A 24432-nucleotide genomic window follows, 5' to 3' on the forward strand; every position below is an offset into this window, starting at 1 on the left:
GACTAATATGCTTTCCAGGAGTTTAGGGAATAAGGGATGGGAAAGAAAGTTCAGTGTGAAATACAGCTGCAACGAGTCCTGTGAAGATAAAGCGTGAGCAGCAGTGAAAGCAATTACATATGTATTGTTAGAAAATCTCTGGCTGTCAGCTAACCTGTCACCATTTTGCTACTCTGCCTATAAAACATGCACACATAAAGCCAAGCTCACCAGGACTGCTGCATTGCTGTTAATGGGGTCGATAATCATTTCAGTCGCGTGCGTGCGCGAATACTTGGAAATGTGGAAAGTATATCAAAGAGAAAAAGAACGCATTGCTTACTCGGGGGTTATGGAAGGTTGGTCTTTTAAAGCCAACCCACTGGTTAGTGTTGACTGTCCATTGGGTTGGCTATAATCCCAACCATTTGTATAACTGTACTGGAATCACTGGGAGACACAGCTGTAGCTTGAAGGATAAGAGAGGACGAAGAATCAATGTTGCTTAACCTAACATCACCACTGACATTTCATTATGTTTTCAGTCTTTAACACTGGCTTCTCCATCATCAAAGAATTACTAGCTTTAAAAACTAGTACTGGTATTAGAGCATGACTCCAACAAGATGTGGTGTGGAGGAAAAACACTGCTGCACTGAGCGTTATAAGTCTCTGACCACATCCACGAATGCCACTGGGTGCAGTTAGGTGTGGCCTGTTTTATTTTCACCACGCCCTGCGGCTGTAACACCTCGTCATAACTGCACAGCCTGTGCTCACCACTAGTAGGCGACGCTGACAAGGTTGGTTGCCTGGTCTTCACAAGAAAACTAGAAGCTTTTCAAGTCAAGCCAGCAGCAGTATTCAGACTTGTGTTATCGATACAGCAAGCGCAGTTTGTTATATGGCCACTTGAGGCTTGCCCTAAAAATCAGCCATTTATTATTGACCCTACAGATGTTGTCAAACATGGATGTAGCCATTAAGTCTTTGCAACATCTATAAGAATATTCCTTCTGATTTGATGGGCTCAGTGATTCATTTTGGGTCATTCAAAATGGGGGATTAGCTGTGGTATGAAAAAGCACCCTCACTGGCTAACGACTTGCCAATCACAAGCCATTAACCAATAAGTGTGTTGTTTCACAGACAGACCCAACATCACTTATCACATCTGGGGGGGTTTTGCAACCAAGATGGCGGCGGCACAATTCAAGGCTTCAAAACGGGAAAGCAGTGGGAGAGTTCATGATAGCTATGTCCACCTTTTATACTTTTGAAATTACTTTAAAATTAGTTTGAATATATATATGCAGTTGCTTATTTATATAAATTACTATGAAATTTATAAAACAGAATCTTTCCATTGAACTTTTTGTGTGATTTCCTCCCTTCTATGGAGCTAAAAGAGGCCAACCAAACACATGAAATATCAATGGAGAGCCCAGGATGTCCTCTATGTAGTACATCAGGACTTTGTGTGGTAGCTCAAATATGTCAAAAGATACCGACCATAAACAAATGTCCATTACAGAGGACATAAATGCTGGTTCTCAGGAGGATATTTATATCACACATTGGGCTTAAAATTTTGCATATGAGTGGGTAGCATTAGCAATTTATAGCCAACAGCCTGTGTTGTTTCTGGGTTTTGAATAAAGCTTTCTTGGAAATGCACCACTTTCTCTTGTATTTTGATTAGAGTGAAGTTTTAAGATTGGATGGACCCCATGGGGTTCTCTGGTTTTTGGGTGGGCCGCAGTACTCTGACATTGGGAATCTTTACAGCATGGTAAAAAAGGAGGAAGGAAATGGTTAGGCTGTTACTTGTAACTGTGAGTTGTTCTTAAAGTTTTCCTTCTGAGTCACTGGGAGAGGCCAGTGATCACTGTGACATTTAATCATGTCCTTTTGACCTCTTCTGAGACCTCACAATGCCTGACTAGCCCTTTAGCTACAAGAGCAAAACAGCCCCTGACCTGTGGGTTACTGAAAACAGCAGGAACTAGGAAAGCAAGAGGCACGCTATAATGTCCCCGGAAGAAAATTCCTCTAGTCTCACCTTCTGACAAGTGTTCGCTCGGCAGTGGAAAACAGATGAATGTATTTTGATTGATACTCTTAAATACTCCTGCGGGGGACGCATTAGCCACCCACTAAACCCATATTAATGATGTTTCATAAGCAAGCGCGACAAAAAAAAAAGGTGCTCCCTGTAATGGACATTTCTTAGCTTAACTGCTTTATACAACAGAGGTATAGCTTACGAGCATGCGTTTGATTGAATGCATTTTGCAGCGTCTGTATGGATTCATCTAGAATCCGAGAATGTGAGCGACAGGAGGAGAGAGAAACGTGCTTCTAATTAGCGACTTGTGAGGGAGGAAATCCTGTGTAGTTGATTTTTAAAAGTTCTAAACCCTCTCATTTAAGCTCCTATTCATTCCCTTACACAAAAATAAATAAAAAAAATCAAAAGCCCTTGATTGCTTGTTTTTTATGCCTTTATGGTCTTTACATAAGGCGCCTGAGCACATGCAAGCTGATTTTTTTTTTTTTTGGGGTGCACCAACTAATCAGTCGACTGCTCCGTAGACTGCACCATGCTGTCAGTTGTGGATTTTTTTTCCCAAGGCTTTTATTTTGGCCTCTTTCCACGTGCGTAAACAGCTTCAGGAAAACAAAAACCTGCACAAACTAAAGGAGAAAATATATCTTATTTAAAGTATATCTGCTAAACTACTTTTTTTCGTTTTTAGTGAGTGAAAAAATGTATTGGAAGTAAGTAAATATAAAAGATAGCTCTATTTAAAACTGTAAAACAGAAAGTTAGGTTTATAGGATTTGGAGCTGGGGCATGACTGTATCTGATAGGGTGCCAGAGGAATTAAAAACTCCCATCTGCACAGTGACATTAATTCCTGCATTCTGCTTCACTGTAAAAAAAAAAAGAAGAAAAAAGTCAGGGTTTTCAATTGGAAGCAATTCGCCAACTAGCACTAATTAACTTCAGCATGTGGTAATTCTAATTCTTCAGTAATCCCCCTACCCTTTTTGTCGCTTTCTGACAAAAGTTTGTATCTGTTACACTCGCTATCGCTGCTTCTTAATTTCGACTTCCCCCCCCCCTCCCTCTCCTTCTGTCACTTTTCTTTTTCTTCTTCTGTGCAGCGCCTCCGATGACTTCCTGAGTTAAGGGAAGCCAGAAGTCTGTGTTATATCTTTGTGCTCTCTGCTGGGAGTCTGGCCTCTTATGTCGCTGAGGGAAGTGAAGTTGGCATGAAAGTTATTTGTTTCAGATGCAATAACCCAGGGGATGAGCCAAGGACTTGTGGGCTGCAGATGCGCGACATGTTAGCGGTGTAGCGAGGAAGACGACAGGTCTGCACGTATCTTTGTGTCACCGCGTGGGAGGAGATGTTTAAGTTTGCTGAGGGCAATGACACCAGTACACTTTGTTCTGCGATGTTGAAAACACCTTCTGATTTAAAGTGCTTTCTGTGAAAGCTGGTGGGCTGGATTTTTTGTTTCTTTATTTTTGGTTTTTCAGATGGGAGGAACAACAGTTTACATCCTATCAAACAGTCCTCCTTTCACTGATAGTTCATGTCTAATTTCTCTTTCAAGTGTTAGTCCAAAGAGAACTCAAACATACACCTCTAAATAACCAAGAATATGTTGTGTTTTTGCCATATGTATTCATATATTCATTACAGCAAATGGAGAGAAGAAAATCAATTTCATGCTTCAGGATGTTTTTGCGAGGCCATGTTGTTTCTTACCTGCAGTGTACTACCATGGGTCCTGCATCTGGAGGATTGCAGGCTTTCACCCGTCTCAGGAAGGCCAGGAATGGAGTGGGGTGCTCGGGTACCCCGTGGTCTGGCCAGGCCGTGAACTGGAACTGCCTCACCTCCCTCTTCTCACTGGAGCCATTCTGAATGTTAACACGGAGAAAAGCTCAGTGACCGAACACAGCTTACATCAAATGATTTGACCTGCAGATGCTGCGAGGTAGAGCTGTGCAATACTGCAAATCCTGGTATCGATCTGATACCAAGTAAAAACAGGGCCAGTATTGCAGATATCAATGTTAATAGCAATACTCATACTTTTAAGTTACAAAGGCAGCTTATGTAGAGCAGTGTGTCATGACATATGAGATGAATGATTGCTTAACACAACCTAACACACCTTTCAGCTTTGCATGTATTTTAAAACTGTGTTTTTTTAGCCCTGGAATGTAAATGTGCTGGTCTCTAAAGCACTGTGGGTCAGCGTCTGTTGTTTAATTGTGCTATAGGCTATAAATAAAATAAGGAATTTATAGGACACTAGTATCGATCTGACACCAACATCGATGCTATATTTGCATAGATCTTCCCTCTACTGTGAGGTTTGAAGTGCTACTATACAGCATACAACAGAAATACTCACTTTAAAGAGTGCAAACGTCCTGACACAGTACGTGGCCAGCTCTACCGTGTCCAGCAGGGTCACTTGGATTAGACCGTATGTCTCTGTCCCTCTTGTAGGCCAGTACTGGTCACACTTTACCTGTAGTGGAGAGAAATATCGCATTAGGCAAGGAGTCCATAAAACCTTTATGTATTTGGTGTTTGTTCACAGAGCATGAAGGCTCTTTACAGCAATTCTCTGCATCTCAGTTACGCACTCAGTACAAGTGCAGCAAGTCAAATAAAGGCCAAATAAATGCCCAAATTCCCCTTATTCTTGCTGACTAGGTTTGATTTTCTAATCAATGAAATAGCTTGAGATATTTGTAGTGAACCAACAGGGCTATTAATTGTCCTGACGTACTCCATAATTACAAAGGTAAGCACGGTTTCCACTCATATTATCGTCTCAGCTTTATTGCTATTTGAGTGTACTCTGGTTCACAGTAAACGGCCAATAAAACATTGTATTGCAATACTGCTTAGCTGACAAAGAGAAGAACTATTGGCTTTGGGGAAAGGAAAAGCTTGGTTCCAGTGAAACTGTTTTTCTTCAGATTGTCCCCTAGCACTGATGTGGTTTTCGGACACATGCTTCACCAACATATCCTGCTGTAGGATTCTCTGCCGCTGATTAATATTACAATTGAACAGCACTCTGGAATAATCAGGTTTTTAACCAGCCACTAATTCAATTTCCCAAGCATCTGTTATAACATTAACACAAAGCGCAATGAAGTGTCTGTGACACCGGGAGTAATGTAATGATTCATAATATTGTTTACTTGCAAATAGTCGAGCTTTAGATATGCAAAACATACAAAGGCAGCATGAGTGAATGATTTGACTGATTAATATGAAAGACACGCACTTTTAGCAGCAACAAAAGCACAATATTTGCAACAAATGTCAAACAATATAGGCAGATTTCAGGGTGGGGGTGGTCTCCCAGCAAACAGCATAGTAATGTGCTTACATGGCACTGCTTCTATAGGCCAATGCAGACACCTGGGCTCTTATTTGCTTTGCAGATTGTGTGAATGCTCAGTGAAACCCGCTCTCTCGATTGAGTCCACACTCCTGTTAACACTAGACCGGGCTCTTAAAAAGAGGCATAGAAGTGTGAAGGTCAGTAGCTGATGGAGTCCAAGGAAGCTTTCATATGCTCAGTCAAATATGGCAAGACGTTTGGGGTAGGGGGAGGGGAGATAATGGCTTTAGACTGTGTCAACCTTAAAGAACTAGCAAGTGCGTACAGCAGGGAGATGTGGCTTTACGGTCTGTCTTTTTTTTTTTTTTTACCACGGATTGTAATCCGGCGCCTTAAGCAGTATGAGGCCAATGAAGTAAGTCTGGATACTAATCAGTCAGGACTGTAAGACAAGAGTGTGTGTGGATCGAGGATATCAGTGGGTAACAGAATGCTGCTTGGCTGCTTCTTGTAGTGAATAAATACATAAAAACTGTCCCAGAGTATAGGACAGTGTACCAATTAACATTATCCCTGCAAGTGATGAAATATTCCTGCAATCAGGGATTCCGGTGCGTCAGTGGTTAAAAACTAACAGTGTGCTGCTTCTTTTTATATATATGGAGCTAAAATATTCTGGGAAGCCTTAAATGATTCATGAGTCACTAGTAAAACAATTCTCTGGTGGGAAAAATGTTAAACGGTGTCACAAAAAAAGTTTGATTTTATAGATGCTGATGAATGAATATCGGAGAACTCTAGCACAGGCTTTGAAAACGATTCTTAAAGCTTTACCCTGGACCGCTCTTCTAGTTTGGTCATCATGACGATGGTGGCACTCCTCTGCTCCCAGATCATCCTCCAGAAGTCCCCAAACGTCTCGGGTAAAGAACCCTGGGTGGCGATGTAGGCGTTCTGCTTCCTGTAGCCATCGATGTAGTTGGAATTAATGTAGTCACTGCCAGGGATCCCTGTAAAAAAAAAAAAGTTTACAGTGGGTGAAAATGGATTCAAATTTCAACTTTTGTTTTGTTTGTCAAACTCGATGTGAGGCAGACCTTAAATGTCACACAACAGTGGCATTTGTGGCTCGGTAAATTGGTCCAGGCCTTTATTATCCCTACAGTTTATTGGAGGTAATTCTCCCCCACACAGTGTTCGCACAATGCCACGTTATCGTCCGTGGGTCCTAAATTTATGCCAGTAAAGCCACTGTTGTTTTGTATAAAAAAAAAGCACAACAGTCAGTTTTGGAACCAGTGTTACAGCCCAAAAGGATTTGTATTTGCTATCAACAACACATTTAAATCAACAGCTCCACCCCCCCCCCCACCCACCCCTCACCCCCATATGTGCAACTGAGTTACAGATAAAGCTCGGTCCCTAGAAGTCTATCACCTCACACGGAGAAAAACAAACCAACAAAAAACTCGCAAAACAATTTCCCCCCACCGCTCCTCACTCCTCCTTTCCTTTGCTTATATTAAATGAAAGGCACAGCAGCCTTTTCGAATCCAGGGGAAAGAGACAGAGCTGACAGCTAGTCAATGCTTTAGGACTGGCAGTTTAGGGGCTTCGTGCACACATGGTCGACCAAGATAAGTCTCATCTGCATGGGCGCCACGTCTCAGAGAATCCCCTCACTCCAACCGCTCCCCCCCCCCCCATCTCCCTCAGACTCCCTTTTACTCCCAGGTAACTTATTCAACAGAAAAAAACGGAAAGAAAATGGAATATGAACACATTCAAAAACCCACACACATTATTTTTTATTTTTTTTTCCCTAAAACTGTCCACCGCCCGCTCATTTTGCTGTTGAAGCTGTCCCCGCAGCCAGGCGGTTGTGCATTTCTGTGATGGACAAGGGATAAGTACAATTAAGCCCAGTGTGTTTTCAATTTGAAAAGGGAGGGGGGGAGAAAAAGCGAAAAAGGAGACATCACTGTGGTTTAATGAGAATGAAGCAAGTTGTTTAATGCACATTTGCAAATGGATTTTGCCTTTGTGCTTTCTGTCAGTCAGGATTTGTCTAAATTCGACCATTTTCTCTGTAAATATTAAGAAATAAACATTGCCACGGTGTTGTTTGGCACTCAGTCGTCAGGGAAAGGCAAAGTAATCTCAGAGAGCTTTTAAAGTACAACACTGTAATTACTGTATTAATGAGGAATAGTCACTACCAGTCGTGGTATAGTCAAGTTCAAACAGGTTAACGCGTATAACGTTTCCGTTAAATTTCGATTCCCACGCTCGCTTATTATAGAACGTGTGCGTCAGGAGAAGTTTTCTCGTGAGAGTTTCACTTTATTTTCTTAATAAACGACCTCTTTGTCGGTCAGGTGGCAACGAAATCAAGAGCAGAATATTTTTATTACTTGCGACAGCTTCCGCGCTTGAAATAGATCAATGGAAAAACTAGTGAGCTCATGCATAACTTTGCTGTTGTGAAATAACAGAGCTGTTGGGAAATGGAGCGCAGATCTTTTAGTTATTATGTTATTTTTTTTTTAAATTAACTTTCCAATTTTACATTTTTATTCAGTTACATGTACAAATACCTGACACGAAGCCACGCAGACGTCTCAGTTTGAATTAACACCGGTGCCTCCTCGCAGTGGCTGCACTGACAAATATGATCAAGCTCACTAAAAGACTTTAATTAAAGGTAATTCCTGCAGTTTATCTATATATTTTAAAAATATGGTTTCATGAGCACGCAATGACACTACTATGGAGTAAACACGACTTTCGGGTTTGATCTAAAACTTTTCTAAAACGCTAAAGTGAAAAGAAGAAAAAGTTTTAGGTTCCAGTTTAATCTTGCGAGTGTATGCTATGTACGGTCAGGCGGACGGTCAAGAGTCAGCAAAAGTGGAGCAAATTCAGTGACGTCACCGCAATTAAAGTCCACGAATGCACTCAGGCACCGGGGCCGCCTGTTTGCCAAAGATTCGGTTGATCCGTCCCCCCACATCAGTGAATTCCGTCTTCAGACTCTGATGTGAAATCCCAAATCCCTTTTTATTCAAAGAACTCAATCAAAGTAAACAATAGACACATTGCTTGCCGAAAGGCTTTGTTTAAGCTTTAGCAGGAATAGAGGAAGTCCCTCATGTCCCCCTGGCTGAGAACTACTCACTTTCCACAGCACAAAGCCTCCAATGTGGTTGTACAGATGTGTTTATACGTCTGGCTAATGGAGCTCCATCAGCGCTCAAGCTGTGTGCTGTTTCTGAGAGACTTGCGAAAAAAAAAGTGTGGGTGTGGGGGGCTCTATAAGGCTGTTTCTATCTGTTGTTGTCACATTACCCATTTACTAATTTGTTTATTTGCCTTCGCCCCCCCTGAGAGCAGTTCAGTGGAAATGCTTAATTAATAGCTGTATGTGAAGTTGTGTTTAATCCAATAAAGTGGTGAAGGAGTCGGCACTTAACTGTCCATTTCAAAATGTGCTTTCATTCATTAGAAACTCGTGAGCAACTCGTCTTTAATGCAGTGAGCAGCGTGCTGGTGGGGTTCAAATCGAGCCTGTAATGGGCTCAAGTTCGACTCTGAAAGTACAAAATCATGAATGAGTCCTTTCCGTATAACTCTGCACTAAATCAGCGCCAGCAAGCAATCTTGTGGGTTTGCTGTGAGTTTGTCGAGTTTGACTAGGATAAAAAATAGGCACAAAAAAAGTCATGCTTGTGTGTGTCTATGTGTATGTGTGTTCTGGATTCAGCGTGTAAATTCAGCTTGAAAACAGGCCTCGGCTTAATGCAAAATGTAACCCTGAAGTGTAATAAAGCAGCAAAGAAACAAATGCCGGTGAAACACACTTGCATCCCTAACTGTGGGTCATTGTTTGGTTTCATTTGAATGCTTGCGTCAGCATTTTAAGACAGAAGTGCCTTTTTCTTCCTTTCTTTCTTTCTCCCGAGGCCATTTTTTTCCCTTTTCTTTGCAAGCGCCTGGGGTATCAAAACAAATAAGCAGGCTGCCATGCTCGTGAAGGAATATAATTTAAAAGTACAGTCTGGTTGCACTCCCGAGGTCCCAAAGACGAGGCTGCGCCGGCTATCTGCAGAATCGATACAGCAGTTAGGAGCGAGGATGTAGGTGGGCGACATACCGTCAATAGCTGAGAGCAAGACCCTGGAGTGGTCGTAGGCTATCACGTTGGCATATCTGTTCTTTGGTTTGTTGACCTCTAGGTTGGAGTGCTCCCATGTGAACTGCTGGCCAGGGTCGACGGACTGTAAGAGAGAAGATATTTGTTTTGTGACTGCAGTGAAACTATTTTGCTCCGTTTGGCACGTAAAACAAGATTGAATTTCACTCTTTGGCGATTCCTGGCGCGTGTTGTCAGAAAGCCCACTGAAAAATGCATTTCACCTCACAGCGAGTGAAAATGAAAATCATATCTATTACATTATACGGGTGTTTAAATAAACCTCTTTAAGAGTGTGCTTTAGACTCGAGGTCACGTCTGGTGCTGTTGTTAGACCGGGGATGCTGAAAGGTTGAAGGATACTGTTTTAACGTCATGTGTGTGGAACACAGACTTTATTCCAGTGAGTACAGTACAACACCCACTCTACATACACAAAGATGTGAAGGTGGTGAGTCCATAGATCAGTCTTACCCACACATTTAATCTCCCATACTTGATTTGGGTACTACTACCCGATAGCTTTTTAGAAAGTGGGGCGTCTACACACACTGGACACTAAGTTCACTCTTTTGCTGTGCAAATGTTAAAACAGAAATGTGGGAAAACTTTTTGTAAGGGCGCATTTGCCATGAATGTGAATTCCCCACTTCTCAGAACTATTTGAACTATCTGTTGTCTTTGGCATGAAATAACCTCTAGATATAAAAGATTAGATTAACAAAATACTGCATTCTGAATTGGTCACAGAGGAAATTGCTTGTGTTCACATCAGCTTTTCTTATTTGATTAGCAGGATTTTATGGCTCATAGTAGAGCGCTACACTTGAGACTAGCTCAGTTTTGATATCCAGGCCCTCCTTCAGCTTTGTTAAGCAGGGCTTGATTACGATCCCCCGTTGCAGAGAAATGAACTATAAAATGTAATATCACAAAGGGAAAACATAAAGACGTGATAGATAGAGTTCCATTTCGCATTAACAGGAAAATATTGTTCCTGTGCTATTAATGATTTTTTTGAGTTAATCTCCAGCGACGGCGACGGAAGACCAAGTGCAAAATAGCAAAATATGAGTGAGATTGTACTTTTCTGATCATCTGTATGATCAATAAGATCGAAATCTGGCATTTTGGTGCAATTTATTGCTCATAGTTTCTTTATCTTTAACAAATATAAACATATAAGCAGGTTCGGGTTAAACAAATATCACACGGATGATGCAGAGGTGTGTATGATAAACTTGGTGTATTCATTTATTTTACATTTAAGCCCAATGGGAATTTATTTTAAGACTGAGTTCTTTGTCTGTAGAAATCACCTAAGCAGAAATATGTGGGAGACAAACCGCAGGCTTAGCCTGATATTTTATCAAAATATGTTGAAACAGTGGGCTGCAACATTGCTCATAATAGGAATCTTTATTTCATTGTGCTCGCAAAATTGCTTTCCACTGCTCTCGAGTAAGCACTATGAAATTGGAATTCAATGTACTTAAGCTGCAATAATGATTGGGCAGCTTGGCAGGCACCCATACAGTGACCTCATAGATTTTGGAGTTGTTGAAGGACCTGCAGAGAGAAATTGGCAGAGAAAAGGTGACTGTTCATATCTCATACAGAAAGCACCTCTTGCTTGCATGTATTTTGAGGTACCATGAGCGTTCTGCTAGTTTCATCTACATGGCAATACGCAGGTAACAATTACAACTGCCTGAATACAGTCAGCAGGTAAAGGAACCGAAGGCCCGATTGCATGACACTTGAATATACCTTTGAGCTTTGTTCATTAATGCACTTTTATCCTGATGATTGTCATGGTCAGTATGCATAGGTGACTAGCAGTTACTGAACCATAGGTCTTAATATTTAGATGGGAGTGTTTCCCATAGTATTTATACATGCACATATACAAGGAGACACACAGCTATGGCTTCTATTAACATGTTCTTATCATTAACTTTGTTTAGGCATTTCTCTGCAAATACGTTCATTGTTATGTACTTAATTGTGGCCTGCTATGTTCCACAGTCAGACTCCAACTAAAACGTATAAACTGCAGCTAGCGATGGTAGTCCATGCTGCTCTGTAACCTTGGTGATCTTGGTGGAGTCGCACATGAGCCAGTTTTCCATGACTCCAGGTTCTGGTGAGAGTAGCTCTCCAGCTCACAGCAGATCAGAGCAGAGCCAGCACTGCTAGCTGCAGTCCAAGACAGTGGAGTTGGAGTTTGTCTGACTGAGGATTACGAAATCCGATGAGTCAGCTGAAGACTATAGACACCCCTTCAGGCCTGTTCATTATAAATTAATATTGGGTGACAAAATGAGCCACCAAATACACAGGACATCATTTATATACCAGGTTATCCTGCCCAAGTAGAGTCTAAGTATGAGAAACAATCGAGTTCTAGAGAATAAGCAATGCTAAACATCTGTCTATACATTTGTTTGCCCCATCCAACATATTTCTCTTGTAAGGTGTAGTGCTATATTTTAAAACCTTTTAGTATCTATTTTCCCACCCCCTTAAATACTGGAAGCACCAACAGCATAATTTTTAATGACGAGAGTTCACCTTTAAATCATAAAATGATATATGTTGTGGCTGCCGCCGTGACATTTTAGTCATGTAGGCTTACTTTATAGCATACACTTGTCAAAGCGGAAAAAAGCCCAGGTGTTACTAATGAAATTAATAACCCATTCAGCTGCCTCGGGAAGCAATGTCACTGAGCCAGCAGGCACAATAGCAGGGTCCTGGAACTAGAAATGGAATGTGCCATTATTAGTGTTATTAATTATACCTGTGTTGACATGTCAAACAGCCTAAAGTGAAAGAAAAAAACGAATACGGGATCATTATAAATCTTAGTTTGGTGATGCCAACACCCCTACCGGCAAGCCAGCCACCAAACACATGCAGCTAAATATCATTAATTTAATATTAATTAAGTAAATGTATGTGATTTGGCCAACACCCCCCCAAAAAGTTGTAGTTTAAGCAGCTGACTCACACTCACAGAGCTCAATCAACATTAGGAATTTTCCGACACTCACCTCGTACTCCTGTGAAAACTTGAGGTTATCGTTGGCTTTCAGGCGCTCCAGATGATCCGCTAATTCCATGACAGGGATTGGAGGGTGGCTGGCCATACCTGCCAATCATATTGGACCCAAGGTCAGTCCCCAAGTCTTTTGAGAGGGCGTCACCCAAGCACAAGCAAACGGTGAATCATTAGATAAGCGGCATGTGGTTACAACAGGGAAAATGGAAGAGCGGATCGTTGTTAGGCTAGTTTGTTCACTCAAAGCAGTGACCATGCTGGTAAAGAGAATATGGGCACAGAAGCCAATGAGGAGTCACCGAGCACACTTTGCCCCCACTGGGACCTCTCCCTACTGAGAGAGAAGAACGTTATTCACGCTGCAGTGGACAGTTAGCATGACATTAAAGCACAGACACGAACGAACATCCCAAAACAAACAGAACGAAACAAAACGAAAAGACATTCAATGTTAGGCCAGATGTTGACGTCTGCTTTGAGTGATGACATGGTTTCAAGGCTGTCATTTCAAACTCCGCCTCCTGTGATGATATAGCATTAACATCAGATGGATTAGATGGGGATGGAGATACAAGGCTTGGCAGAAAAAAAAGAAAAGAAAGGAGTTAAAGCTGAAAAAAAAAATATTCCAAAAACAAATCGTGTCAAATGTGTAATCGAGACCAACTAACTTGACAAATGGAGGTTACTGGGGTGACTGGGCGCACCTGAACCTGTGGAGGAAACGGCGGTGGAATTAAATATATTGCAGACGTCAGAGCAATGTGATGACTATTGTCTTTACAAACAGAAGGTAGAAACTGAAATGTGACAAGAGGGAGCTGCATGATTATGTGTTTTCTAAATGGGACATTTATTAGTAACATACAAATCACCATGCTAGAAGCTTTGCTATGCCACCATGCTTATTTCATGGAAATAAGAAAGCATACGGGGAACTGCAAATCACTGCGACCGCAAATCACTGCGACCGCTTTATTTGCCATTGGTTTTACACTTGAGTGCCGACATTGTATCAGCTGATTCTCGATCCTCCCTCAAACTCTGCTTTTGTGTCTCACAGGTGGCCTTTGGTGTTGGTGAGACGACACTGGCTTATGACAATAGCTAGACAATGTCCAATAAGGTCGTTGTTAAAACAAGCCTTTGGAAGCGGCACATTTTTTGACTTGCAGGGTTTGTTGTGGGGTTTCATACATTTACCCAAACCATAATCTCTTTCTCTTTATGGTATCTAAAGCTAAGAAACATAAAGCAAGCAAAAAGCAAAAATGAAATCAAGAAACACAGAGTCCAAAATGAGATACAAACCGCTATCTCCTGGCAGGCTAACTTATGTTAATACCATACTCTGCAAATGTGAGGATCGTCATTGCTTAAGATCCAGTGTTGCTGCAACCAATGCATCAAGAAATCAATCCAAAATAACAGCAGAAGCTGAAAGAATTTCAGTACTTAACGGAGCTTTATTAAAGCTGATATTTTTGCCCTGCTCATATATATCGCCCAATATTACCTGTTTGCCAATACACCGATATCGCCATTTATAACAGCTGATGAATGAAAGTTAAAAAACTATAGAAGAGAAAGGAGAAGCACTCTGTTAACTATGTGGATAGCCTGTCCACCACAGATCAACCTCTCTGTTGGCTACACTACTGAAAAAGGAGTTTTTCCTTCCCACTGTTGCCAAGTGCTAGCTCATAGTCAGCCACCTGATTGTTGGGGTTTTCTATCTATTACTGTGGGGTCTTTACCTTACAATATAACGCACCTTCAGGGGAATGTTATTGTGAATTGCTGCTATATAAATACAACTGATATGAACTGAAACCCTACAAACAACCCGCTGATCTGAGCAGTTTAGAAGAGCATAAAGGAGTAACTTTTTGTGACAGTACAAGAAGATTATTTTTAAGCTGCAGTGTCACACTGTCTTAGCAAGAACTCATCAATACACAGAAGAAACGTTTGGGAAATCTGTTTATATTTTATGTGTCTGAAAGAAAAAGAATATCGGCAGATTTTTGCCTCACCAAGTGTCTTAAAAATCCTGTCTCTTTTGCTCTAGTGTTTGATGCTCTGGGGTGAGAACGTATTGAATATACTACTTGGAGGCTTGGCAGTATAATAGCAATGCAATAGTCTATGTATAGGTGTCAGTATATTTAAGAGCTTAGATAAAGGGGAAAAGATGAAAGAAAATTCAACAAGACTCCTTTTTGTTTACGGTATCAACATCTGGTCTATGGCAAAAGATCTCCACCTTAAGAATTTATGTGCCATTATGACACACCAGCTGGGTGTTAGTCTGTCTCTGCAGAGGTGATATCTCATTTTGGTTTCTGGCACAAGTGGGCATTAGCTAATGGAAGCTGCAGCGTTTTCCCACCCACTCTCGCGTCTCTCTGAAAGACGGCAAAGGCCGTTTCTATTGCAACCCACTACTCAAAATCCATTTCCACCACTGGGGGACAATGAAAGTACCTTTTCCAACACACTGTCGCTCAAACATCAAGCGTCCTTAAGATGAAAATGTCCATTGACGGGGTAAAGAGCTGAGAGAGAGTAGGGGAGAGAGGTGGTCTAATGTAGATGCTGCTTCAGGACTTGAGAGAAAGTGGTCAGGTGGTAGGAAAAAGAAATGTTTGGCCCTTTTTGAGCCAAGATACCAGCTCTCAAAAAGGCTGTTTGGGGGGAAAAATGATGGCTTGAGAGGTGAGCGAAATAGCTGAAGGATAGTTGAGATCACTCTGAGCCAAAAGGAAAAATACCCCTCTGCTGGGATGAAACAGTCTGTAATGGCCCCTAAAATCATTGAAGAGCATTCATAAATATGCATAATCTTTAGCAAAAATGAGCCTGCGGGGATAATTCATCCTCCTTTCATACTAGCTGACCTGAAAAATATGGCTTTGATATTACAACATTATTGGCAGTCTCTGAACACCTGTCCCAAAGCAGCGAGTGCCAGAGGAACTCAAACGGCAGTCAAGTGTGCCACTCTTGGTCGGCATGGAGGCAAAGATGCATGCCACCTTTCCAGGCGATAAATGGACTGTGACTCCCGTCTTTTCCCGAGGCGAGGAACGGCCGCACGACTGAGCCACGGCGCGACCGCTCACCTCAGCACTAAAGGTCGGCGCGAGTAAACATCGCTGTTTACAGCTTGTCACCGCTTTCGTATCCCTATGGCCTGCATACCGAATGAAACACACAGCCGTTCTGTATTTTGCTCAACTTCCGCGATGCTCCTTGTTCTAACAGGACTACACCGCTGCGAGAGTGACAGGTCTGGATGACCTGGATAACCCAGGTGCAGAGGAAGATGACAGATGTCACGAAACTGTCAAGCTCGCATTTCTGCCTCTCCATTTCCTCCCTGAGAAATGTCTCCAGGGAGGCCCGTGTCAGTATTGACCCTCTGTGTCTTCTCAAGCACCTGTCCATTATCTACCTGCAAACTGCTCACACATTCTGTGCCAATCTCACTGCAAAGATGATGTGTTTTTTTTTTTTTACAGTGAGGCCATATTAGGCTAGCTGAATTAATTGAAGCAAGCACTCAGTCTTAAATTCACACCGCACCAAGACGACAACATACGGCATCATTCGGGATACTTACCGGGTGTTTGGAAGTTGAGACGTCGCAGCTCAACTGGATCAGTGGGATGATGAAGCGGCATTTCCTTGCTGTTGGGGAGACTACCTTTTCTAGCTTCAGATTCAGCTCGTTTTCTGTGGAGCAAATTGTCAATTTTAATTAATTCCGGGAGATTATTTGACTAATTTGTTCCTCAAAACTCTTAATTGTTATTGTGTAACCTCAAAGCTTGCCTTGCGGTCTCATGAATAATGAAGGCACATATGTAATTAAGGAAGTGACAGGGCTACATTCTTGTAGTACATAGGGCTATAAGAGGTAGGCAAAATAACATCACGTTATAGTATAAAGCCATCAAGTACAATAAGCCCTTAGACAGTAAATACACGCTTTAGCAAAGCCTTTTGTTCACTTTTCACTGCTAATGTCAGGCGAAGGTTTGGATACAACTTTTTAGTAATTTGGAAGCTGTAGCTGGGGTTGGTATTAAGAGTGCATTACATTATATATTGATAGTGTTTTTTGTTTCAGAGAAAACTTGCTCCACTCCCTTTTTAGTTTTGTTAGATTTTCGAATCAAGTGCCACTTTCATAGATGTAAATGTAGTTCATTCTTTAAAAAAGAAGCAATTTGGGGGGTCATGTTGCACCACGAATACAAAGTTAATTAGCAGTTGGAAAGGTCAAGCTGTTTGTGCTTGACCTGATCTCCTCCTATCAACCACAGCAGGTGTAAGCAACATGCTTCCCAGGTCATTTCAACTCCAAATGAGAGAGAGCAGTTTCTATAGGTTTAGGCATCATATGCACAGCAAGGACGAGAGGGAAAAAAAAGGTTTTGAAAGGAATTAGGTCTTTATCTACTTCTTTCTCACTCTTACCTGTCCGGCTTGCTGCTCCATTGGTGAGCAAGAAAAGAAATATCAACACAACATTAGGTGGTAAGACCGTTGACTTTGTATAATGGAGAATGCCAGAAACTTTTCCTTAGAATAAGTAAATGGCTGGCTTGCATGAGAGACAAACGATACCAATCATATCTCAGTTTTTGCTTCGCGTGCGAGATTAGTGATGCTTCACTTCAGAGATTATGCTCAATTATGCAGCCTTGGGGCTCTTTGTTTCAAATGCTACAGTTTCCCAGGTGCATCCAAGATTTGTACATTGTATCTCTGCTATTTCAAGCAGTTTCAGCTGATTGCTTCTTGTTCGAGCATAAAAGTCATCTCTCGACTCTTAATTGCTGTGTCTGCCTTCTCCTGCCTACCACTGTTGCATTTATTAAAGTCACGACGTCGGCACGTTCGAGTGGGATCAGGATCTCGAATGAATGTGTGCAAATCAGGCACATAAGAGCGTTCAAATTTGTTTTATTTAAAACAAAACGATCGCGCTCTATTGATTTGGCAGTCCGATCATCCTGTCGTCCCCCCCTGCGAGATCGCTAATAACGATAACATCAGCGGGGGTGGATGTGCGCTCGTTAAGACTGAGATATCCACTCTCTGTAATGTATACAGTACACTGTGGCCCAAGCACACGAAAACAGAGTAGCAGTACTGCTGCAAGTCAGAGAGAGCAATAAATGAGCATCTCTGCAAACGCAGTAACGTTAAGTGCCAATTTAAAAATCAAAGAAACACAAATGAACACTGCCCTTCTGTTCTATGTGTTAAATGCCCACATGAAACTACAGTGAGGCAGATTAATGTAATATGACTCTAATAATAATGATAATACTGATTTAAAGCATTGATGAGGATACCTTGCTTGCGATCGCACCGCAACCCTAGTCGGCCCTGACTTCTGTTTCTCTCTGCTCGTCATACCCACGCCCTTTCCTATAGCTCAGCAGAACATGCTTGTTTCCATTTGTTTTGCACAGGAGGCGACTTTTGTCACATAAAAATTGATCTTGACAAGAGAAATATATGCTGGTTATGCACTAAATGTTCCCTAATGTGGCAGTGACACTGGCTGGGTAATCGATGTGTAAATCTGCCTGCCACGAATGGAAAAACCAAAGCCAGCCGCATATGCAGTCCATGCTCACTTTCAAGTCACCTTTGTATTATCTCAAATTTTATATGAACGGATGCCAAGGACAATAAAATGCAAGAGCCAGAATAAAGCTGTACCTCTAAACCTCTTTACATTACACTAATAGTATTGATGGATTTTTTTTTTTTTTTTTGGTCTTCGGTATTGGTACTGTTACTGATTTGGGCTTGTGCTGACTCTTCAGTTACTAATCTTACCCTTCCAAAATTAAACCTTGAGGACTACTGTTAAATTCTGCTTAGGCCTGGACATTTGATTGAATGAACACTGCAGAAAATCTGCCTTATGTAAAAGGTGAGAAGGGACAAGATAGCAAAGTGTGTAGATGTGTAAGTGTGCACCTTCAATATGTGCCTGTCCTGGCAAAACAGGAGGGCAGCATAAGGTCAAAGCCTGGATCAAGAGCTGAGTCCCCCCCCCTTCCCCCGTGGAATAGGTAGTGGGATAAGGGAAGAGGCTGGGAAGCTATCCCAGGCCCCAGGGCCTTTCAAAGGCTGCACACACACATGCGGTGACATGCAGCAGATAGTCAAAGCTCTCCCCTCCTACGCTTGACTGATGAGCAGTGACAGCACGAGGTCTGACTACCACTAGGGGGTTTTAGGCAAAAAAAAAAAGAAGGCTGTTTTGATTCAGTGTGAAAATGCACTACAGCAAGTGGTTTTTTTTACAGTGTTACATGGGTTTGAGAGTGTGTGTTTGTGCGTGCAGGGGGTGGAGGGACGTGTCTGATTAACTTTCAGTCAACGCACGTGTCTGTTTGAAGGATCGTGGGCGACTGCACTTCATGCCTTGACAGCTTGGGTAGCTGCATTCGTGAATTCACTTATAAGAGATTAAAAGTGTGTGTGTGTGTGTGTGTGTGTGTGTGTGAGTGCGTGCAACTGGCTTTGACTGTCACGGCTTGTCTGAAGATCAATGCACCTTATGGTTTTAGCTACATTCTTACATTTAGCATCGATACTCAAATGTGCTAACTGCACATTCGTGTGTGGGTTTTTTTTTAATACATTTAAATACTTCTTGGTACAGACGGTACACATGAATGCTTGGTTACTATAGATGACATGAATTTAAAGTGCACGTATGCAGTCTAAGTAGTAAAGTGTATGTACAGTAGTGCATTGTTTTATACTGTCTCCTTTGTAGTGAATGTGCACTAGCACAGAGATAGAGTGCAATGACTTCCCACCTACATTGAAGGGGAAAAAAACATACTAGTGCTGTCAGCGTTAATCTTGTTAAAATGCTGTTAACGCCATAACCGCATTAACGCGGCAAATCTCCGTTAGTGCGCTAACGCAGATCGCCCCTTGCGTGGGGCTGGACGGTGCTAACACGTTAATGAGCTAACCGCGCTAACGCGTTGACGCCGTGCAGCCACACACAAGGGGCGATCCGCATTTTAACAAGATTAACGCTGACAGCACTAAAAATACATGGCTCTTTATTGGCTTTGTATTTTACATTTTTAAAGTATGCAGCTGTTTTTTCCAGTGGAATGTGGAGTTTAAAGCTACGGCTAACTGCCTTAGCTAATCACACACGCTAGCTAACAAACACATCCCTAACATTAGCTGTTTAACAGCTAGCTAGATACAGAGATACGGCACCAGCAGTTAGGCCAACCTCTTTAGCGGGTGTTGGTATCAGAGTCTGACGTGTTTGTGTGTTAGTGCGTCTTTTTACGTTAAGCTAGCTGTTGATTCTGAATTGGATTCTCATGCTTGTGCTCCCCTGTGTGTTAATTAGCTTTTTAAATCCTCACCTCTTGTAAAGGAGGATGGCAATGACGATGCATATGATGAAGACAACAGCTAGCACAGGCCCCACCACCCAGATGAGGCCCTCCTCCTCATCGATGATTGGCTGGGGATCGATGTCGGCTGAAACGACTGAGTCCGAGTAGGGGCTGGTAGCATACATAATCTGAGCCAGGGAAAAACAAATTAAAGGTAAATGTTCTGAAATACACGCCATTTTTAAAAAAATGAAAAGTTTGGGCAGTTCTCTGTGTATCATTTCCACATCAAAAGTGTTGGCGGATACAACAGACCCAATGTAAACGCTTTCCAGGGTGTCAGATGTGCTACACGCAGTCTGATACCCTCTTATATCTGGATTTAACAGTTTGTTTTGTTTCTGCTTCTTTTTACTCTAACTCTCGTTGGTTAAAAAAAAGTGTTAGGGGGTGTAAAGAATAACATTTATCCGCGGAGTGGTCTCTAACACGCTCCATATGTGGGTTAGGACCTTCTCACTCTTCTCTGATACTAAAGGACACCTCATGGGTGTCTTTTAGACGCCAGCAGCTTTGACAAATCGTCAGTATTTGACGCCCTGGGAATAAGAGCGGGCTAGTACATCTAGACCTATTTTTGGGTGCTTGAGGTATTTAAAGCAGCACTGCAAACCTTCAGTTAATATACGGCCACTGCAGAGCATATCTTGGCGAAGACAGGCATGACCAACAATACATATTAAAAGCCAATTCAAAGTTTCTCTGTGTAGTTCCTTCTAAGCCGGAGTTTGACCAATCAGAATTATCTTTAGTATCTCTCCTATACTGGAGCCTTGATTGAACTATTCCACAGTCCAAGTGAAGATTAAAAAAAAAAAGGTCCAGTGGGAAGAAAATATATGCTTCAGTGGGCAAATTAGAGATTTCCCTCCGTCCGTCATTATCGTTTTTGCTCTACCTGAACTCAGGGTTAGTGGAGAGAGTGTGAGGCAGCACTATAGACCCTGCAGCTCATCAACTCCATCATCTTGCCTGCAGCTGCCTAATCATGCAGCTTTCTGGTCTTCAGTACAGACAGACAAATGCACACACACACTAGCTGCAGCAGCGAAGATAAGGCGGACCGCACACTGGATGCAATTAAAGAGGAGCTCTGTTATCGAGGTGTTCTCGCGATCAGCTAAGGTCTTAAGGGGCTTCTCTCCCTAAAGCAGCAAGGGTCAGCTTCTTGGGCTGGCTGCAGCTTTAAGTTTTAAAGTCCAATACCTCAAAAGGACTCAGAGTAACACATCTGACCAGAAGCCAGCTCCGACCCTCAGCCAGGACACAGCACGTTTAACCTCCTCTGCTTACTAACACGGAAAGCTGCTTTTTATGTTTTTATTTTAAGAGCAAAGAATGTGAAATCACTAGCAAGGGGGCTTCCCAACGGGAAGAAAACTTATACTCGAGACTTACATTCTCAGACATCTCCAGAACAGCAAGCACAAAGAAGATGTATTCCTGGCCATTCTGAAGTTGCTTGTTCTCAAAGTCCCCATAGATCTTGCCATCTCCCAGGGTGAACTCTTTGGGCAGGTCTTTGAAGTAAGCGGCGATATAGGCTTTGGGTTCTGCCTGCCTCTGGAAACGAAGGCCCCTGCTCGTTCGGTTTATCTCCTTCAGCAGCTACAGTGAGGAGTGAGAAGCAGACAGTTGATAACACGTTCCAGTACACACATGAAAACAAATCCACACAAACCAAATATCTCTATCTGGATTTTTTTCTTCTTCTTCTTTTTTTGTCCCTGATCGCTGAGCTGAAAACGCTGATTGCAAAAAAAAGGCAGAACATTACAAGAAAAGATCAATGACTTATTTCGTGTTTTTTTGGACTACAAAAGATTGTCAGATTAAAAGATTGTGTGGATTTCCAGCATATAAAACAGCTGAGGATTATCCAACAGCTTCAAACAGTAAAAAAGACACCAAATTAATTCAAAACTTACACAGCTCAATTATTCTTCTCTCGCTGATAGCATCAGAAAGATTTTTTGATGAAATATGTAGACAAATAGAAGAGAAGAAGAAGTGTTTGACAACTGTACCGTTATGCGTTTTTAATTCTTTGCCTTCAGTTCGAATGAAAGATGTGTGGAGCTGGATTATATATACTGAGATTAAATTAGAAATATGTTCAAATTAACGTTTAATTTGTGCTTTATTTGTTTGCCGTTTTTCCCTCCTCTGTTGCCTCCTCGGGCGATTAGTGTTAGCGCTTGTGACTCTAATAGGCTGAAGGACTGTGCCCTTCATACAAGCCATCAGATTTTAAATTTCTGGTACAAAGCGCGGATGATAATTATGCTAATCGGGCCTGGCTAGTTGTTTCGTTGTCTGAATGCATATCCGCGGCCTGTGCGTGCGTGCGCGGCTGTCATTCACTTTAGAGAGGGTGCGCTCATTGTGTGTGCTCTGTTTTGGCTGCGGGGCTGTTGGTGCTGCCCGATAATGTCTTCAATCATCTCTCCTGTCAACACAGCTAAATCTAGCTGCCCTTGGGAAAAGTTGTGAAAAGGTGAGTGCCAATATTGACAAACAAATAAATTCTGACAGAGGGGTGACTTTTGGCCAATCGGTCAAGGCTACAGACACATAGGCACGAGCTGGAAAGCCGATACCAGATGAGACACTCCGTGTTTTTCTTTCAGCCTTCCAGACACGTGCGACATCTCAAGATTTAAAAATTGAGGTTTAATTATCAAGATTCGATTTGCGAGTATTATTCTTTGCCAGCCTGCTTTCGGCCTGCGATGTTCCACCTCGAATCGAAACATTTGCTTACACATACATCAGTGCGTAGCCCAGGACCCCCCCCACCCCCCCTCGAATTATCTCGACTGGCTAAATATAAAAGTTGTCAAGTGTTTTGCGGATATGCAGGTAGCCTAGCTTTGCCTGGAATGAGAAGAGACATGAAGGCCTGATGCAGCTCTTCAGGTAATTACCACAGACATAAAGAGGAGGAGGAGGAGGTGGGGATGGGGGTTTGAGTTTGCAGTGCACTTGATGGCTACTTTATGTTCTCATTTCCATATGAACAGTGCTCTCTGCAGCTATTTGCGTCAATCAGCGGGACTCATCTGCTGTTCTCCCTGCCCCTTATTTTTTTTCCTAGTTTGAAGGAAAAGACGTGTGCGGGCTGCATGTGCGCAAAGTTTATAGGGCTCGTTATGAAGCTGAGTATAATACTGAGATAAAAAGAGAAAAAAAAATTATAGCCATTATAACCAATTATGACAATTAAAACCAGATCATCCTTTTCAGCATACCTCCTCCAAATTCATCTCGTCAGGACTATCCCAGGGTTTGAAAAACTTGCCGGTGCGCTGCTTCTTCAGAGGTACCACCACAATATAATAACCCCTGGAAAATATAAAGTGTTATATAAATACAAATTGTTCTGGACTGGGTGGAATCAGTGGAGTAAACAACACAGCAAGAAGAGCCACGGCAACGGCTCCTTCAGTGTCTGTCCGTATTAGAAAGCGTAGTCTGCTGACCAGAAAACAGTGCAAAGAGACTAAAATCATGCTTTTAGCAAGTTACATGATCTCTTATCATCTGATCAGGGATTTCTTTTCTGCATTAATTCAAGCATGTTCATTGAAGTCAGGCAATATGGTTATACCTCGCTTAGGCCCCCTGTGGGCTAATTAGGAGAGCTCAGCAAATGTAGAAAACATACAGAGCGAGATGGGTTTTTCATCTCTTCATCGGGGTGGCAACAGAGATAACGACCTCCTGCCAGATTTGGGCTTCCTGGTTTGGGCGCTGCTCTAGCTAGCATTAGCCAGGATAGCAGTGTGGCCAGCTAATGGGAAACTAATTAGCTTAAGCTCTGGCGTGGGAGATAGTGGTCCAAATGTAACCACCGATTTAAAAAGGAAAAAAGAAAACCCCAAGATGGGTTTGGAGCTTCAGTCTGCAATCGGATGTGATCCTTGGCCTTCTGACAACCCTGGGCTTTGTTGAAAGGCTGTAAGAGACTTTATAGGGCTTAGAGGAGTGTGCTTAAATGAGCCGGGGTGCTCCACTGTGTAATGACTCAGGTGAAGTGGATATTACACTGAAATGCAGGGATGAATATAAATGACTGTTTTGGAAGAATTACCCCTGACAAGGTCAGCTATCAAGTTAACTTGTTTATTTCCATTCACAGAGCAACAGTAGGAAATACAAATCAGTAATGTGGATGGAGGAAACGAGTTAAATATCCAACAAGACACATTTTGATACACTACCCAGGTCAGGAAATTCACAGTTGACTCGGGAACGCTGCTCCAAGCTAATCCGTTGACTTATGTTGTTATTATGTGTTTGACTGCATAGCTGCAATGAATATATTGTATCTAACTGATGGA

At 42.2% G+C, this 24432-nt stretch overlaps 1 protein-coding gene across 7 annotated transcripts in view; it reads right to left on the reverse strand.

The window, feature by feature from the left end:
* LOC116333162 (receptor-type tyrosine-protein phosphatase delta) overlaps positions 1–24432 on the reverse strand; it is a 397398-nt gene that overhangs the window by 10253 nt on the left and 362713 nt on the right. For 5 of the 7 annotated variants that reach the window (XM_039609501.1, XM_039609502.1, XM_039609504.1 and 2 more), the window contains 9 exons: positions 23341–23434; positions 21488–21697; positions 20057–20217; positions 16249–16361; positions 12616–12713; positions 9521–9644; positions 6202–6377; positions 4417–4536; positions 3762–3916 (listed from right to left, as the gene is read on the reverse strand). In XM_039609501.1, coding sequence (XP_039465435.1) covers positions 3762–3916; positions 4417–4536; positions 6202–6377; positions 9521–9644; positions 12616–12713; positions 16249–16361; positions 20057–20217; positions 21488–21697; positions 23341–23434 — 1251 coding nt within the window. Of the gene's footprint in view, positions 1–3761; positions 3917–4416; positions 4537–6201; positions 6378–9520; positions 9645–12615; positions 12714–13294; positions 13337–16248; positions 16362–20056; positions 20218–21487; positions 21698–23340; positions 23435–24432 lie in introns of all 7 variants that reach the window. The other 2 variants (XM_039609499.1, XM_039609500.1) reach the window with 1 other exon arrangement.

This window comes from Oreochromis aureus, linkage group 3 (assembly GCF_013358895.1).
Source record: "Oreochromis aureus strain Israel breed Guangdong linkage group 3, ZZ_aureus, whole genome shotgun sequence".
Taxonomy (NCBI): domain Eukaryota; kingdom Metazoa; phylum Chordata; class Actinopteri; order Cichliformes; family Cichlidae; genus Oreochromis; species Oreochromis aureus.